This window comes from Gracilinanus agilis, chromosome 2, assembly GCF_016433145.1.
Source record: "Gracilinanus agilis isolate LMUSP501 chromosome 2, AgileGrace, whole genome shotgun sequence".
In the NCBI taxonomy this organism is placed as follows: domain Eukaryota; kingdom Metazoa; phylum Chordata; class Mammalia; order Didelphimorphia; family Didelphidae; genus Gracilinanus; species Gracilinanus agilis.
In genome coordinates, this window is record NC_058131.1 from 686,910,665 (window position 1) to 686,930,855 (window position 20,191).

General features: G+C 37.6%; 1 protein-coding gene across 1 annotated transcript in view; it reads right to left on the bottom strand.

The window, feature by feature from the left end:
* Positions 1-12,154: 12,154 nt before the first annotated feature.
* Positions 12,155-20,191, bottom strand: part of GRID1 (glutamate ionotropic receptor delta type subunit 1) — a 1,121,438-nt gene continuing 1,113,401 nt past the window's right edge. Inside the window, exon 13 of the mRNA XM_044660282.1 lies at positions 12,155-12,709. Coding sequence (XP_044516217.1) covers positions 12,281-12,709 — 429 coding nt within the window. The 3' untranslated portion in view covers positions 12,155-12,280. The remainder of the gene's footprint in view (positions 12,710-20,191) is intronic.

The window sequence follows — 20,191 nt, forward strand, 5'->3', positions numbered from 1 at the left end:
TACTACATTTACACTTCCAAACAGGAGAAGAACCACAGCACAACTTTGCCTCTATTTGCATTTGGTAATTGCCTCTATAAAATTTGGAAACATATGGCCCCCATTCCAATTTAGTGAGTCTTCCCTGATTCACCTCATGCCTAGGATATCTAAGGGCAAACCCTTTTCTCACTTGGTAAAATATTGATGTGTAGACCGGGGGAAGCTACATCCCCCCAGATAAGTATTAAATCAATCTATTCTGGGACCAATTGCTATCAGTGATGATTCCCCTGTCTCATCTGAATTGTTGAAATAATGTTATTCATACTCTCTACTACTAACAAATACTCTTTCAGGGGTTCCAACACCCATAAAATATACCTGAGATTAGAAAGCACAGGTTCCAAAGGAGACATGCCAGTTTATACAAGCAGGCAATAGGAGAGGTCTGCCAATAGTGTGAAGAGCTCTTTGGTTTGCATTGTCCCGTACAAACTAATACTTAGGGCACTGTGCTGGAAATCCAACAATATATTTGTCACTCCAAGCATATACTCATCCTAAAATTATGCATATGGAAGCTGCCTGCCAGATGTCATCTAAACCCCTTGGTACATCATATCTTGAATTTTAAGTTGTTCTGGAGATGAAATTCTTTAAGTTTTCTTTGTTAGTCTAAATATCATAAGTTGGATTTATTTATTATTTCAAGATTTGCAAAGGACTCTGCCAAAATTAAATCGTTATCTTAAGATTCCTTTTGAGCAGAACTTTAATCAAAATCTTGACCTCTACCCACTTAAACCATATCTTTCTATTGTTTTGATATATCCAACAGAAACCTCTAACCCTGTCCTTGACATTCACCCATTTACCCCTCATGGTCATTATACAAAAAACTAAGGAATTCTGTTCTTAATTTGTTCTATTTTTTTTTTATTCTAGAAACAATGATACCTCACTTCTCCTAAATTATTCATTTTACAGTAGGAGGCAACTATCAGTGCAGTAAATAAAAGTACTGAGTCTGAGGTCAGGAAGACTTCAGGTCAGTCCAGTCATAGCACTTGTGACCCTGGGAAAGCCTCTGTTTCTTCCATTATAAAATGAGTTGGAGAAGAAAATAGCAAACCACTCCATTGTCTATGCAAAGAAAATCCAAAATGGAATCAGGACAAGTCGGACAAGACTGAAACAATTGAATAACCAATATAATTGCTTATTTCTCCCTTCCTGATGTAGTCTCCTTCTACAGTCTTTCTTCAGTCTCTCATCTTGTTAGGAGTACAGTAATGTCCAATGTCTTGTGAAGTTAATGTCTAGTTGTCTTGTATTTAGAAATAAGAATCAACACAGAATCAAAGAAATAAGTGTAAATAATAAGAAAGTGATTGGCAAAATGTCTCATAACATATTAATATTTTTTTCTTCAATTGAGTAACAACATATGTGCGCATCTTTATTATTCTACACCATGTGGGTAAGAAGACAATATTGTTATATTTGAAAAAAAAGGACTTGACTCTTTGTCAAAAAGCCTGTGTGAGGAGCCTATTTCTGCTTCCTTTGTGACTTTACACAACTCATTTTCCCTTTATGTTCTTCAGTTTTCAAATTTTTAAGATTTGAAAGGTTTGGGCTAGACCAGGAATTCTTTATCCTTTTGTTTTGTGGATCCCTTAGCAGTCTGGTGATTTCCACAGACCTCCCTCCTCAGAATAATGTTTCTAAATGCATAAAATGAATTCATTGGATTATAAAAGAAACCTATTATTTTGAAATACAATAATAAAGATGTTATATAAAAAAAGTTTATAAAGTGCCAGATTAATAACCCTAGAGCTGTGTTGGTGAACCTATGGCATGCTTGCCAGAGGGGACTGGTCCCTTCCCCTTCTCCACAACACCTTAGGACATTTTTTCACATTATCCACTCTGCCCAGTAGCCAGTAGCCAGAGGAATGCTTCCTCCCTCCTGCCTGGGGTAAGAGAGAAGTTCACATGTGGCGTGAGGGTGCATTTTGGGCACTTGGTCTCTAAAAGGTTCACCATCACTGCACTAGACTAATAATCTTTAAGATAGGATTAAGTTTTACATTATAAATTCCCTTCCAGCCCTGATATTCAGTATTCTATTTTCTAAGGTCTCAACCAATTCTGACATTCTATATTCTTTGTTCTAAAGTCTTCAGAAGATCTGACATGTTATATTCTAAGACCTCTTCCAATGCTGAATTTCTATATCCTATGCTCTAGTGCCATTCTTAATACTAATATTCTATAGTCTAACATCTCTTTGATAGTGTAACCCTATAATGATATTATATACTCGAAAAATCAAGAACTTCCTTAAAAGCAGGTGCTCCATGCCTCCCTGACCATTCACCATCTAAGGACCTTGCCACCAGAGCTTTGGGGAATTAAAGTGCCATGATCCTCTTAGTTCAGACCATGTGTCCTAAATATTTCTTGTTACCCTGATCAGTGCCTGCCTCCCTTGTTCCTTCTTGCCTTTGATTCATTGAGAGCCAATTATAGAAAAACCTAGAGGTTTGATGCTTCAAATTTCTAGTCAATCACAATCACATCATTTTTCTTCAGATAAGTGAGGCCATTTTTCATTTGTTTTCTGGAGAAAGTCTGAGTTATTACCTGAATCGGCCTCTGGGGCAGCAGAGGGTAATTAGGTTTCTTGCCAGGTTGACCAGTGGACAGAAGTATGATTCCTACAACATCTCGAGACAGAGTCTAGGGATATACCTGGAGATGGACATTTGGGTTTTCTGAGCATAGAAGCCATGCCCCAATATTCACAAGATGCTCTTGCTGTGTCTGTCTTTAGTCACAGGCCAAACTAATACTACAATAAAGTGGAAAACTCCAGGGACTGCCTTTAATGCTTCACATATGCATAGAATTATTTCCTATTTTTCTTCATAGCTAGAAAAAACTCCCTTTTGAAACATTAGTTTCATGTCTCATTGGAAGATATGCAAAAACTAAATAACAGTAAGGATTATTACTTGGGTAGGGATTAGATTAGGTGATCTCTTAGGTTCCTTATTCCAAAATCTCTATGTAAATGTAATGAGGATACGATACTGAGAATACCAAGTCAATTCACTTTCAAGAGGAATCAGAATATGCGTGTCATTTCCTTCGAGGATCAGCTCAAATGTTATATGTTAAAAGAGGCTTTCCTAGATTTCCCTGTTTTTGGTAATCTGCCTCAAAATTAGTTTGCACTGATTTTACATCTATTTGTATAAACATATGTGTGTCAATGTTGTTTGTTCCTTCCCTCAATATCTTTCTTAACTCCTCTAATAGGGTCTTTTTAAAATTAATAGTATTGTTGTCTGTATTCCCAGGACCTAGCACAATGTCTGGAACATGAGTCACTTAATAAATGGTTGTGGAATTGGATTTAATTTAATGTTCAGGATTCGATGACTTCAGAGCAGAAATGTTCAAAAGCAAAAACAAACAAAAACTGTAGCAGTCAGTTTCTATCCAATAATGAGTACTTATGAACTCAGTAAAAAACATAGGGTTCTTTCGACCATCCCCTGCCACCTTTTAATTATGCCAATATTGTTTTTCTTTTTAAACTCTTACCTTCCATCTTAGAATCATTATTATTTATTAGTTCTAAGGCAGAAGAATGGTAAGGGCTAGGCAATGGGAATTAAGTGATTTGCTCAGGATCACACAGTTAAGAAGTATGTGAGGGTAGATTTGAACCCATGATCTCCTATATCCAAGCCTGGCTTTCTATCCAAAGAGCCACCTGGTTACCAACCTCCTTCAAATCATCTCTTTGAAGTAGTGAGTAAAGGATATCACCATAAGCCTAGATAGCAGCTGAGATCAAGCTAATAGAGGATGAATTACAGACATCATCTGATGAGAACCATCTTAACTAACATGGGTTCCACACCATCTCCCACCTCCACCTCCTACTATGCTTTGGGGATGAAGTCTTTTCCCCTTCTATTTCACCATGGATGTTGTATCATTCTGATCTAAATTCCACCTTCTGGTTATAAAAATATGGGAAGAGGATGCACCTGTGTGGGGGGTATTATAAGAAAGGTGATCAAACTAATTCTTCAATTTCCTAATATCTTATTCTGAGAAAAAAAATTCACAATATCCTAGAAATAATTTCCTGGATCTTTGCCTAAAGGGTAGATACAATATTGGTATTTTATGCACACGTTTCCCTAGTGGAACTATATGCATTATTTGAAGAAAGAGAAAGAGCCCAAGAAGGAGAAAAATCTTGTGAAAAGAATATTCTGCTGCAACTGTTTCTTGCCAGGTCAGAGCATCACTGAGTGTTTGTCTTGTTCTACTAGTCCAAAATGGTCACAAAACTTTGCACAAATCAGGCAACAGGAAGAAATTCCACCTTGTTAAGCAAAAAAAAAAAAAAAAGCCTTCCCCATGCCATAAGGAGATATAGCACCCTATTACATGGCAAACCATGAGCGGAACTGCTACTTCCTTTACCTCCCACATTGTGTAGAAAGCAAAGCAACAATAATTCAATATACAATACTCAAAGGAATTCAGTATTCATGATTTTTTAAATTATTTAGACACAGCTTATGTGAGTCTTATTGAATAAAATTTTTAGAACAGTTAAGTCCTTTGAGAATTTCAGGGCCTTATTTTTAAATCAGAATAAACCATTTTAAAATAAGTATTTATTTCCCCCCAAACCAAGGACTCGGTAAGGCTAGGCACCTGGGCCTAGCAATGACATTTCCTAAGATCTTGGATTTTTTTGTACAAAATGTATTAAGGCCTTATTATAAACCATCAGTGGTTCATTTTCCTAGAATAGAAAGCAAGTCCTTTAAGAACTAGAATTATTCCCTTTTTTTGTATTTTTATCCCCAATTGTGAGTACAATACTAGAACCATTATTAATGTTGTACAATTCTTTTAGTTGTGTCTAACTTCAATTTGGAGTGGTTTGCCATTTCCTTTGCTAGTTCATTTTTTAGATGAAGAAAATGAGGCAGATAAGTTTAAGTGACTTGCCCAAGGTCATACAGCTAGTTAGTGTCTAAGGGCTGGATTTGAACAGCAGCTAGATGAATTGTAATTCACAGAAGTTAATTAAATTGCCCAAGATCACACAGTAATTAGGAGAATAAAAATTTGAACCTAGCAGTGAGGTGGCACAGCAGATAGAGCACAGGGCTTGGAATCAGGAACACTCTTCTTTCTGAGTTCAAATCTGGGATTTGACACTTACTAGCAGTATGATTCTGAGCAAGTCACTTAACCTTGTCTGTTTGAGAAGGAAATGGCAAATTACTTCAGTATCTTTTTACCAAGAAAACCCAAATGGGGTCATGAAGAGTCTGTAATTACTGAACAACAAAAATCTTGACTATATGACAATTACTCATATCAATTGATTGAATTATACAGTTTTACTTCTTATTATTATTTTATATGTCCAGTCATTTTGGCAAAAATTTATCCAACATGGAATTAGAGAATCGTACTGTTTAAAGGAACTTCAAAAATTTCCTAGTTTATCCTTTATTTGAAAAGAAAATCCCTTTACCACACCCCAGGCACATTGTCAGTCATCCTCTATTTAAAGACTTCTATCCAAAAAAGTATAAATTTAGGATCCTAAGTTTTGTAGTGTGGCTTCTACTTACCTTTTCATTCACGTCATGATAATCTCCATCCATCCTTCTGGCTTTATTGCAGGTCACATTGCTTCTCCCACACACACCATAAATAGTTTGCATTCTATATTTGTCTTTTGAAACTGTATAAGTCCTAAAAAGGAAGAGCTCCAGGACCACCATCTCTATGACTATTGTTCTCCTCATATAGCAATGGTCCCTCCCTACTCATATCTCCCGTAGCACCTTAATTAGACTTTCACCATAGTACCAACAATTTAGAGCTTGAAATGGACCATAAAGCCATCTATTCCATCTCACACCATTGTTTTGTAGATGAAGAATTGTGGTTCATAGACATCAATTGCCCAAGGTCACCCAGTAATGAGCAGAACCAGAATTTGAACCTATAGCTTTGGAACTCAAATTCAGCATTTTTTTCATTCTGCCATGTTGGCTCTTCCAATTAGATTCTCTCTTAGAATAAAGTCATCTTGGTATAAGTATTGTCCTAATTACTAGATCGTAAGCACTTTGAGATCAGGGACTATGCTGTTTTCCATATTGATATTCCTAATGGCAATCATGGTGCCTCATGTGAACCAGGCACTATATCAACATTTTTTTAAATTCAATTAACAACATGTAATACACTTTAAAAATTTGCATTTCATTAGTTAAATTAAACTTAAGATTTTTGACTAAAGCTAGTCACCATCTCCAGTTTGTTTCTTTTTTGTTTTTTTCAAGTCATTAAAATTGCCTGTAAGTGTGTACATAGATATGGTATATGTACATCAGAAATGAAATAGAAAAAGTCAATTGGTATCTGCCAGACATTGAGATGATCCAATTCAACATTTCTGCACTGGATTCATGTATGCAGAAAAATGTGCCAAAGATCTGGCTTTCTGGTCTGGTAGAGAAGTCACCTGTGCATAATCTCATATTAGAACACAGATCAGTAGAGGCTAGTAGGGTCTTGACGTCCCTGGCTAGGAGGATCATGATGCCTCCTCTTTCAGAGCCCTCTGCTACTACTTTCCAGCTGGGCTTTCTGTTTAAAGTCTAGATCAAAGTAAGCAGAAGATTAGACAAGACTGGTTCTTTCCAAACTCTATACCACCTATGTTCTCAAAACCCACTGGAAATATGTTCAACAGGTTTATGAATTAGAGCAAGTTTAGATTACGGATAAATGATAGCTGCAGGCTCCCTGGTAGAAGGGATTACATGTAAGTTAGTTGATTCCTCCTTTTTTCCTTGAATTCTGCCAGTGTTCAGCTAAGTCTTTATGCTCTGATCAAAGATGTTAGTTTGTGAGCATACTGCTTAAAACTAACTTTCTGATGTGAAATGTGGAACTGGAATTAGTAGAATGAACACTGTATATGAATCTAGAATTCCTTAAGAGTCTCAAATCTTCACCTTACTCAATGTGTCATCTTATAAGAATGGATTAATTGAATAGTTGAATAAACCAATGAATAGAAAAAATGTTAATTTGGAGAGCATTGTGCAAAGCACTTGGCATCCAAAGAAACAATTTAGATCATCCTTGCCTTAAGGAGTTTACATTCTTGAAGGGAGAGGCAAACCACATATGGAAATGGTGGCCAAAGGAAATTTTGATCCTGAGAGTTATGGGGGAGGTGAAGGGGGCCATAAAGTAGTAAGATGTCTTGCCCTTTCCAGAAGCAATTATAATATTGATTTCTTTACTGGTGGTCAAAACTGACAGGATTGAGAGTAGCAGGGCAAATGGCAAGGCATCCATGTGGATGACTTGAAATGCAAATCTCAGGCTGGTATAATATAGCAGGCAAGATGAGTTTGCAATCACTTACCAGTCAGCGCAGTTCAGCTCCAAATTGAGGTTCTAAAGCTAACTAAATTATCTCCCTCAGGGAGCAAGGGGAATGCTCACTGGGGGTCCATTTGGGTCCAGTGTTGTAAGGGGAGGGACCAGTGGCAAAGAAGATAATGAACTATAAGACTGGACAGGATGTTGAGAATGATCTGAGGCTGCTTAGATAAAAAGGGTTAGGTAAATCACTTTTCTCTAAGCCTCAATTTCTTCCTCTTTAAAATGAGGTTGTGGGACTAGATGATCTCTATGGTACCTTCCAGCTCTAGTCTATTATCCCTTGGTTCATTTATTCTGTTGGTTTTAAATATAGGCACAACATAGCTAAACAAACAATTTTTTTCAAACTGAAGTAGTTTGAAATTGGACAATTTAAAGCAAGGGAAGGAGAGTCAACAAACCCAACTTGTGGTTTTATTTAGCTTTCTATTGCCAAAGATAATGATGTCAATGCAGGCTTTTGTTTTGTTCAGAGATGGTAGCTCATGAAATTGCTTCTATGGAATTTGGTACCCTAGTGCAAAGTACAAGACTTGTGAAATCTGAACAGTCTAATTATCCAGTGACTGCATATCAAGGCAGAAGCCTTTAATTAAACAAGCAATTAACCTTGGCAATAGAAAGAGCAACAAAACTTAACTTATTGATTTGCTAATTGTTCTTCTCCATGAATTTAGCTGGCTTGAGAAGGTACCAACAGAGGGTGGGGAAGGAATATTCTTTCATGTGCTCTCTGTCACTTGGGTTTTGTTAGTCTTCATTTCTCTTTGCCAACTTTTTGTTTTGTTTTGTTTCAGTTCCTGAAAAGATAATGTTGATTCTTTATAGGATTCCCAAGTATAGTGCATTAGTTGTCAGATACACAATTTTCCCATTTAGAAATTGTGAACATTTTAAAGATATAGGTTGCTAATATTTCTAAAACGAACCTAGTTCTAGTTAATTCTAATGCTGAAATAATTAGCAAAGGTCTCATCTCTTTGGTTGTCTCATGATTTCCTTAGATAATCTACCCTTTGAGGAGTGAATGTCATTTAAATTAATTGAAAAATAAAAGGCCCTCCACCTATCCTCACTGTGGCAAAGTCCATGCATTACTCTAGCTGTCATTGGGAATCATTTCATTTCATGATTTGACATTTGTAGCCAAGAACCTCAACACCCATTCGGAGGGCATTTACCATGGAGAGCTTCCTGCTCTACCTCAGGGGTGTTGGTAGGCTAATCAAACTGGATTGTATTGCCTAGAAAGCATAGTGAAACTGTACCACTTTAGAGTGGGGGAGTCACTTGGGTACATGCTAACCATTTTTTCAAGAAAAAATTTTTTGCAACTCAGTATGAAATTAGGGGAAGTTGATGGTTGGGAAGGCTTTCTGAAAAAAACAGATTTCACAACCCAATACAGTATATACCTGAAATTCTCAGGCTTCAGTCTCTAACTATGGCTAGATAGAAGCTATCAAAGTGTAATTTTCAAAGTAACTTATTAGGTTTATAAACAGTACAACTGAAAAACTTTCACTGAAGTTCTGACTCTGGTCTTATCAAGGTGATAGTAGATTTTCAAAACTTGTGCCAATGGAATTTCTGTTCTATAAGGGCCTCTAAACTGGAAGTTTTCTGATTTTGAGGACTCTACAATATACTAATATTCATTGGCTAAAAAGAAGACTAGCTAAATTGGGAAAAGATCAGCAAAGGGATAGACAATGTTTTTGACTCTATCTAAACTCAAAGATAAACAGATCGATTGAGTTATGGAGTGGTTAAATCATTGATCCCTCAATAGGAAGATAAGGAGGAAGAATAAGAGAAGGATAATGAGAAAGAGAAGAGGAAGGAAAAAGAAAAGAAAGAGGAGGAAGAAGAAAAGGAAAGGGATAAAGAAAAAGAAGAAAGGGAGAAGTAATAGGAAAAGAAAGAGCAGAAGAATAGAAGCAGATGAAAAAAAAAAAGAAAAGGAAAGGAAAAGGAGAAAAGAGAAAGGGGAGAAAGCTGAAAAGGCCATTTCTGCTTCCATTAGTCCAGCAAGCCAGGGCAAGGACAACCTAGAAAGCCTTTTTAATCAGTTCTTAAAGGCATAAGTATCTGAGCAGTTTTATCTCTTTTACTTTTGGTGCAGATTAAACAATATTCAGGAATGTATTTGAAGCCAAGTATCTTTGCTTCATTTCTGTGAATAACAGGGTAGGGAGCAAAAATATGTTTTATTATTAAATATCTTTAATCCAAATGCTGAATATTATTAGCAGCTTTTGAAGGCACAAAATATACCTAAAATGCATGGAATAGTCTAAACAGAGTTATAAATCCAAAAACCAGAGACCAGAGCAAGAAAACTATACATTCTAAATTTACATGTCAATTGGAATGGGATGGGGGAGGTTGCTTTGTCTTAAGCACTAGGTCTACATCTGATGAGAATATTTTCTAAGCAGATTTTTTTCCTTCACCAATACCTTTCATTCTGTTTTATTCTCTCTCTCTCTCTCTCTCTCTCTCTCTCTCTCTCTCTCTCTCTCTTTTTTTTTTTCTCTTTGTCTCTCATTTCTTCTGCATTTTCTTCTTTCCTCTTCCCCCATCTGCATGCCTCCTACATTCTCTCAATGATCTAATCTAATCTAAGTAAAATAGATAAACATGATAGAACACACAAGGAAAAACAGATCTTTTTGGAAGGGACACTGATTTGGGGTTTGAGATAAGGCAGTGAGAAAACAGATCAATTAAAATATATATGTATATTTTCATATATATATCTGAAAATTTGAATTCCTGGAGCTAGGACCTCAAAATGCCAAAAGAAAGCATATAGCATATTCTATTTCCCTGTTTTTAATTGCATCCCAAATGCAATTTTTCTATTAAGGGTCTAAAGTCTCCCCCCAAATGAAGGGTGAGCAGCATCAACTTCAGATTTCATTTGCCTTGATTAGAGAAGTAGAAAGTAATCACCTTGGTTTCCTTGAAAAGCCCCTACCCCATTTTCAACATTCAGTGGTAAAAAATAAAATTATAAACATGCTCTTCCTCTGGATGTTTTTAACTGACTGTTGGAAGTGGCCTTTCTTTCTTCACTGCTCAATCATTTCACAGGGGACCTTAGTAAATCAATTGAAGACTCATGAACACCCCCATAGATATATCCTTTGATGTACAAGGCCATAGACAAGACAATCAATGTGACTTTTTATATCTCCATGAATGTAACCCTGAGTCTTACTCTCCTTTCCTTGCCTAGCCTTCTAGATCAAAACTGGCCTGTTTACTTTTTGTGGTAGTGGTGGTGGCGGGTAATGAGGGGAGACATCTAGGCTTGGTTCATATTCTTTCTGTCATTGAATGCATGACTTCTCACCATAGGTATGGAGATGCATGGTATTTTCCACATTCTCAGGTTAAGAAAAAGAAAGGCAGTCATCTGTAAAAGGAGAGGAGCTGAAGGGATACATTCCAAAATTACTTTGAATAATTCAGCCCCTAATGTTTTGCCTCCTGTCCTGGTTCAGCTACCCCAATGACTATTTTTGTTGCTCTTGTTTTTCCCCTTCCCCCAGCAATTGGGCTAGTCTAGTCAAAGAAAGTATTTTCCTGCTAATGTCTTCATTTCAAGATGCATTAGTGAGCTTAGTCAAGAAGACTAGGAGATGTAGCAAGCAGCGCCTATGTGATATCAATTCAAGTCTTCCCATTTGGTTACTTAATGGTCACAGGAGAGGGATGGCACATTCTTTAAGTCTTGGATTGTACAACAAATTGTCCTGGGCATTTTGAGCCACTGTACACCAGCTACCTCTACATCAAGCTGAGATTCTATCCAGTTCACAGACAGGAACCAAAGCGCTTCTCTATTTGAGCCCTTGTCTTTTGTTTTTGCTTTTGACTCAAATCTGTGCCAATAGCTCTCCCATCATCTATATCTGCGTTCCCCCTATGTGGGCTCATGACTGATCTCACCCAAAAGCAATACCAACCACAATACCCTTCCCCATCACTTAGTACTAGATCACCTTCCCCATAATCCTTCACTCCCTGTTTTATTTTGACTCAAAGGAAGGGGGTGGGGAGGATATGCAAAGAAGAAATCCAAGTCAATCATATAGAATGAAATGTGGAAAACCACACAGTGACTAGTTGGCTATTTCCCAATAGAAAAAGTGAAGATATTCTAGGAGCTTTGTCACCAATATCCTAGTTAGTACCTCTATCCTACTCTTGTCTTTTTTTATAAATAGAGGTGGCCAAAGTCAATTCTGCAGCTTTTCTCCCAAACTTAAGATCAGACTAACAGTACAGGCCAGGAGGGGAAAAGATTCAGAGGAGAGGGAATTCAGATGCCAAAGGGGCACTTTACATTCAGCAGCAAATATATGTGGGCTCTCACAAAGGACATGGGAACCCATGCTGCCCTCCAAAGGGAATGGGGTCCCAACAATTGCTTCTTGCCCTCAGGCCCAGGAACAGGGCTTCTTTGGCACTTCAGAATGATCACAAGTGGTTTGCCTTTTTATTCATATAGAACAAAATTTACAAATTCATTCATACACTTCTTGTTTTTTGTATTTTTTCTTTTTTCTTTTTTTACTGACTTCGAAAATTGGGAATATTCAAAATACACTTTTACCCCACTTCATTCTCTCAGTATTTACAGGTATGTACAAGAAAAATGTAAGAGTCTTTTGTGGTTTTTTTTTTTCTGTTTGTTTGTTTTTAGTTGTATTAAAAAGCTCTGCTGGTTGGGTGGGTGGGCAGAAGGGTGGGTGGGTGTCAATCATATGGATGTTCCATGGGAAGTTTCCATAGCCTCTGGAATGACGCCCCCAGGCACAGACTGGAATGACATGGGGATGGGGGTCTTCACGGGGCTCTGACGAAACAGTCCCCCATTGGGAGATCTGTGTTTGCACTGTATTGAGGGCATGGTTGCTGAGCTGCTGAGAGGCAGTGGCAGATTACTGCCTGCTCCTGATGATAGAGTCCGACTGGCCGCATGGCTGCTCTGTTCGGGCAAGAACGTGGTGACGGAGAGCTGAGTGTTCTGGTACTCGCGGACGGGCTCCAAGGTCTGACTAGGTGGCATCCCGCCGATCTCCAGGGCTGAGATCTCGATGGATGCAGGAGAAATCTGCTTGTGAGCTATATCTTCATCAATTAAGCTGTTCATACGTCTATGTACTTGCTCCAAATTAACTTCTTTGTCCTAGTGAGAAAGCACAGGGCAGTTAGTCCCAATCAGTTTCTCTTACTTTACTCATAACCCATGAGAAATGGATGGCTGCCTTGAATGAACTGCATTCCTGGCCTTCCTAAGGCATCCACGAAAGCAAGGAACCAGAAAAGTAGGTGAAGGGAGAAAAGTGATGCTATTATAACTATGGCATAGTGGAGAGAGGTAGCCTTGCACAACCAGGACAAGTTTAGTTCATATCTAGGCTCTAAACCAGAAATTCCTAATCAAGTATTATCCAAAAATTTGCTTTATTTTGATGACTATATTCCAATATAATTGGTTTCCTTTGAGTTGAATTCCTATGACTTTTTTTTTCATTTCACAACTTGATATCTAGAAGGGGAGCCTGCCTAAGAGATCCAGGACACTCCAAAGTTTCAAAACCCCTGCCCGGTGTTGATCATTTGACCCTGATCTTGTCCTGTAAGCTCAGACCATTCAGATCAATTCTCTATAAGGAGATAAAGGGCTACATTTGTAGGCAGCATTTCCTCACACCAATGAAATCAAAGGTCCATTCTTATTTTATGGTAAAAGCAATCACCACAGTCATTACTTTCACATTCTCTATTCCTCTTCTCTGCCTATGCCTTCCCCCAACCTATACCCATAAATTATCTTTAGAGTCAACTTTCACTTATATATGTGAAATGAAAAAAAGATAGATTATTGGTATTCAGAGAATCCAAAAGCTATCTTTTCTCCAGCAAAGCATCCCCCAGAGCTTTTCATATGGACAGAAATCGAAGATCTTTCATATATATGTAGGAGGAAGAACAGCAAAATCCAGTTAGAGTCAGAGGAGTGGAGATCATAACCCTGATCTGCTACTTCCTATCTAAGTGACCTTGGGTTAGTCATTTATCCTCTCTTGGCCTTGGCTGCTCCTATGCAAATAAGGATGTTGGACTAGATGACTTCAAAGTTTCTTCCAAGTATAGATCCATGGTCTATGTGCTCTTAAATAAATGGAGTTATACTTGGGACTTTTCCTTTTCCAATCAAGTTCATTTTCTTCTTGGTAAAAGGGCTAATGATAGAAAAAAGGACCATGAATCATCACCAGGAGGGAGGGAGGAAATATCACCCATCTCTGTGATTTGGGGCAGAGTATTTCCATTCTAGAGTCTGCTCTTTCTTTACTCATCTACAATTTGAGGCTGTGAGACGACTTGCTCTTCTTCATTACTTTTATCTTTTTACATTCTATAGTTCTAGAACTTTTAGAAAACAAATGATTTCTAAATGGAGGCTCTCCCAATGCTAGGGTAGAGGAGACCATTTCTGCTTGGGTTTTTGAATTCTCAAGTATCAGGGACCTCTCATTAAACCATGAATAATTTGGAATAGTTGTTCATTGCTCCCTTCCACCAAAAGCAACCAGAATGATAAGAGCTAAGTAATAGGATTTTTTTCTTAAATTAAAAAAAAAAAACTTTAACTTCCCTTTTCAAATGTTGTATTGATAAAAAAAAAATTGTATTGTATTACCACTAAGACAAAACAAGAAGCCTAACTAGCCCCTCATGGATACTCTTGTATTTTCCCACCTTCCAAAGTGCTTATAGAGCTAGGTCCATGGGCAATATTCAAATAAATCACATAGTCTTAGACTTGAAAGAAACTCTGTAGGTCAGCTTGTCCCAAATACTAACTAATATAAGAAAGCTCTTTATTATGACCTGTAACATGTGGTCAACAAACCTCTGCTTCAATTCATCCAGTGATGAAGAATATCTTATAGCATAAGCTTGCCTATATGTGTGGGGGATGCACCAGACAAGTTATTTTGCCACAAGTGTAAAGGTGGGTGGAAATTCAGTCCACTGATGTAGATCATCAATTCACTAGCTTGGAGAATTGCCTGGGAGCACTGAGGCATTAAATAACTTGCCCAGAATGACACAACCACTCCTTCTCAGAGGAAGAACTTGAACTCATGAATTCCATATTCGAAGGTACACCTTCTATCCATTATGCCATATTTTCTTTTGAATTAGCCCATGCCATTTCATTTTTAAACAGCTCTAATTATCAGAAAGGTCTTTATATTGGACTGAGATCTATCTCCCTCCAATTTGCACTTACTCATCTGAGTTCTCCCCTCTGGAATTATATAGAATATCTAATAGCTCTTCCACATGATGAACTTTTAAATATTTGAAGACAGTTATAATGTCCGATCTCCTCCCCTGTCTCCTCCCTCCCTTCACAGACACCAAATCTGCTCTCCTCTAGGCTGAACTGGAATGTCCTTTCAACGGTTCCTCAGACAGATCTTGTCCTTGTGAGACCTTGTAACATTCTGGATATTTTACTATAAATCTATTCCAGTTTGTTAGAGTCCTTCTTTAATTATTCCATCAAGAATTAAACATTCTGCTAGAACCATAGTCTAGCCAAGATAGAGTGCAGTAGGAACTCTAGACATTATGTCTCTCTTAATCTAATCTAATGTTTGATTGGCTTATTGTTTACTTCTATATGATACTACTTCAAATCTAGGAAATATCCCAGATGTTTTTATATAAATTGCTCCCTAACCATGATCTTCTCTATCTCCTACTTTTTCAGCTGAGTTTTTTTTTTAATCTCAGAGCTGTATTTTAAATTCTTCCTTATTGCATTTCATGTTATTAGAGTTGGCCCATCATTCCAGCCTGTCACAAAGATTTTGGATCTTGTTTCTGCAATACAACATATTTAGTTATTCTGTCCAGCTTTTTGTCATCCATATATTGCTAAACATGCCATCTATTATATGTCTATAGCCAACATGTTGATTAAAATGTTGAATAGAACAAGGTCAAAGATAGAGCTTTCCCAGGTTATGAGCTTTAAGTTTCTCATGTTGTTGTTAAATGCTATCTGGGGTGATTCTATTCCCAGAAAATAGCTGTGTGACATGTGCATGTTGCCTTCGAATTAAGCTTAGGATAGTTGCTATAAGGATTGGCACGAAAGCACAAATTTTCTTTCGGTATACTATCTTTTTTTTTTTTTAACATGAGCCCTATGAAGTTTTTGTCCACAGAAATCTCTATCCATACAATTAATCTCATCTATTTTTTCCTACAACTTTCTTTGGTAGTATGGTAAATGTCCCATATGGGGCCTGGATGGCAACTCTCTCAGGGATATCTGATGGAAAAGCGGATACCTCCAAGGAAGTAATTTGAGGAAACACATGGACTACATGGGATGGGAAAGAATTGGTCTCAAAGCCAAAAAATTTAAGAAAGTGGAAACCCAAGGGAAGAGATAATAGCTCAGAGACATATGGTCAATAGATTGCCAAGACCCAGAACTTAGAGTAAACATTCTGAGAACTACTGCCATCTCAACATGAGGCAGGGATGGCATTCAGAGGCTTACACAATACTTATAAGAGGCTAGATGACCATAGATGAAAAAGGATTAAGGAATCAGAGGCGCACAAATGGCCTTTTTTTTTTTTTTGGATGAGTCACTCTGCTGGTCCGATGACGAATCTTTGAAATGAATGAAACAATGATTGAATGAATGAAGTTATAGCATTTCTTTAGAATGTTTTATTTGTTAGAGACTGTGGTAAAGATAAGACAAAAAAGAGGAGTCCTGTTAATGGAGAGAGGCTGAAACTGAAGCAGGTATCTCCATGAGAATGCGAGTATCATGAAAGTAAAAGGTGTTTTTAATTCTGTCTTTGCATTTTTTTAAGGCAGAAGCAGAAGATAAATCAAAATAAATACTTACTATATACTTGGGTTAGGTTGAACAGCAGGGAAATGCAACTTGGAAGATAACCAAAGAGATGTGAATGATTGGGGAGAATGTCCATTGAGGAGATCACATATTTATTTGATGGGCTGACTAAAGGAAACTTAAATCAATGAGAGCTATGTCAGAGTGGAATGAACTATTATTCTTGGTCACTGACTGGAGGTCTATAAGCAGAGCCTATTTATATTTTCATGTGGCTTCCGATGGATTCCAAAAAATCCCTTGATTGTTGTTCAGGTACACTTTATACTAGTATCAATGGATCAGAGGTCAAGAGGTGGATAGTCTCTGAGGTCCCTTTCAATTCTGTGGTTCCTTACTTTTACATTGGCTTTAGTGAGAAAAACACTAGATTTGGGGTCAAAATGATTTAAGTTCAAATACTGACTGTCTTTCTCACTATGAGTATGTCCTTGGGGAAGTCACTTTATGAATCTGGGCTCATTCTCATCTACAAAAGGAGGGCATTGGCTAAAATCTCCCATGAGATCCCTTTGAGCTCCAGGTTGAATATCAGGAAAATTTCTGGCTATCTCAATCAATATCAATGCCTAAATAGTTTAAACTAATTGAACCAAACTAATTGAAAACAAGTCTACTAAACTGTTAACTCCATTATAGGAAGGGTAGTTTATTTATTATCTTTAGAATTTGTATACAAATACAAATTTGTGTTCTATTTTATATAGAGTTGTATTACCACTAGCACCTGCAGCAGTAGCACAGAGTGGGCACTTACCAAACTGAATTAAAACCTACTAAAGAAAAATGGAGGCTAACGGTATCATGAAAGTAAAAGATGTTTTTAATTTTGTCTTTGCATTTTTTTTAAAGCAGAAGCAGAGGTTAAATCAAAATACATACTAGATCATTTGGTTAGGTTGGACAGCAGGAGAATGAGACTTGGAAGATAACCAAGGAGATGTGAACTCTTAGGTAGAATATCCGTTGATGAATTTTGGTTTGGCCAATTTTTTAAAATTTGGTTTTGCTTGATAAAATTACCTAGGGGATGACTTTGAGTGACTCTTTCTTAATATCTTCTTTTCAGTGAAAGTTAGTGCCCTTCTGACATAGTTCACATCTTTGATGAAGAGGGCAGAAATCAATAGTTTCCTGAGGTTTCAACTTCCTTTTTTTGAGCCAGGATGAAATAGGTATGAGGTGCTGCTGAGGGATGGCTTAAGATCTGTAGGTCATTGGAATTCTCTCCCACTTGAGAGGTTCTACCTCAGATCTAAGGGGTTGGTAATATTTTGAGATCTGGATTGCCTTATCCATTATAAAACCTAGACTGGGAGAGCTAACTCTAACAAAGAGGCTTAGAAAAGGTCATTCTTTGTCACCCTGGAATCTCATTAAATCCTATTCTTATGGATGTTGTTAAGATAAGACTACAACAACCACAAGAAAGAACCAGAAAAAAAAAAGGAAGCCAACCAAGGTTTCATTATCTGCCCTAAAATAAGTTGTAAACTAATTTGACAGCAAAGCCCATTTGGGCATCCTGGAAAGGAGCCCAAGTGTCTGCCTCAGCTTGGAACAATGAATGTCCAAAACAGATAGAATTCTGGCAGGGTTTCCTATGACCTGCCTAGCCCTGCAGAGTGGTGAGGCTAGGGAGAGAAAGGGGAGCTGCTAGTGTGCCAAGAATGAATAGAAATTCCATCTGGGTCCCCACCTCCCACTCCCTCTCCCCCTCAACTCCCAGTCCCATATCTTTCATCATGGAGGATGTCAAGTTCTACATATATGAAGGCAGATATGATTTCCCTCCATCACCCCTGATAGAGGTAAAAAAAAAAAGTCAAAGCCACCACTACTTATGGAAAGAAGAGGCAGTTTGAATAATCGCCCATATTTGGGAAGAAATGGTGCATTCCATTATGCTATGCAAATTCTAATCTCTTAAAAAAAATATGTCCAACTTCAGTTTACATCCTCATTATGCCATGTTCAGCCCCATAATGACAGGGAGGCAGATGTGGAAAAAAGGCGTGGAGAACTGCTCTTGCTTTTGTTAATTTACCACATAGTCAAACATTACTTAATGCAACATAAAATCTGCTGACTCATTTGCCATGAATTTGGCTGGACTCTGTTGCGGTGGTTCTTGTCTCTTATTAAATACGACGACAGACGCACCACTAAGAGGTTGCTCCTCCACCCCAGACCTCTCCCAAGCATTGCCTTTAGAGAGACAAACTTCTGTAATTAAGCTGCTGTTCACCAATGTGGAAACAATACAATGTAGTCGAAAATGCTAATTAACTAAGCTCTCATCTATGTAACAGCTGTTAGGAGGGGAGCTCATTAGGGCTGACATTGGTTGAGGTCCGTTGGCCACTGTCTCAAGTTGAGAAAAGGGGGAAATAGTGGTGATGAGGGAACTAGCTTTAGAGGGGGAAAAAAGTTTAATGAAAAGAATATTGGACTTGGAAGTGGTCTTTGGATTCTACTTCTCTTACTCACTAGTTGTCTGATGATGGATACATAACTTCATTTACTGGGAAATGAGAATGAGAATGCCCAGAGCACTTCCCTTACCTTGCTGTTGTGAGGCTCCAAAGGGAAAATGTATACAAAGCTCTTTGTAAGTCACAGAGCCTTATGTGAGTGTTATTATTTATAAATTTTGGGGAAGAGAGAAAAAGAAGAGTAGATTCTGATCATAAAAACCTAGATTTGATGTATCTCATAAGCCATCTATTGTATGATCCTTTCATTTTATAAATGAATAAACTGAGACCTTAAAGGGTTAAGTGATTTGCCCAGTTACACAGGAGATGACAGACCTAACTAAGAGCCATGGCTCCTTTGGCTCTGAATCTAAAACTCACTTTACTACATAATGCGGTTTCTTATTAGACATGAGTTCGATTTCCCGTCCTTGAAAGAGGGATTCAGAATTCGTTGACTACACTTATTCAGTGGACTTATTGATGCAAAAACATTAAGACAAGATGTTCCTGGACATGTGAAAAGAAACAATGATGAGTAAAGGGCAGTGGAGGGTAACCAAAAGAGTAGGAATAGGGTTTCTCAGAGATGGAACACTTCAAAGACTATCATGGGATTATTAATCTTAAGGCAACATGGCCCCATGTACAGAGGGAAACTCGCTCATAAGAGAATGCTGCTGAAACAGTGTTCCAGAGGCAGATGTAGGAGATAGATGGAGCTTTTGATGGCCTGGGCTCCCTTCACACTACAATCTGACCTTCCCATTGGGATGTCACTGAAAAATTCAGAAGGGTAACAGGGACAAAAGATTGGAATAAATTAAGGATAACTGATATTTGACACAGTTTGATGTCATTGACCTTTACTATAAAATGATGATGTAGAAACTAGGAGTATTTTTCTGCCCATTTATAACAGTTTGATGGACATGTGATTCCAAAGACACGAACTTCTTCCGATGGAACAAATGATGAATGAACTACTCATTCCTGTTCATCTTCTGTGATTCTTGTAAGTAATTGCCATAAACAAGCACGGGAGAGTGGTGGAACACAGTATCTTTGGATCTTTCTGCATAACTTAACATTGTGCACATAGTGGAATACTTGCACTGTTCATTCATTAGCCCATTTCTTTTATATATGATCATAGAAACATAAATCTGAATCTAAAAGGGATTCCAGAAGCCATCTTGTCCAACCCTCTCATTATACCAATGAGACATCT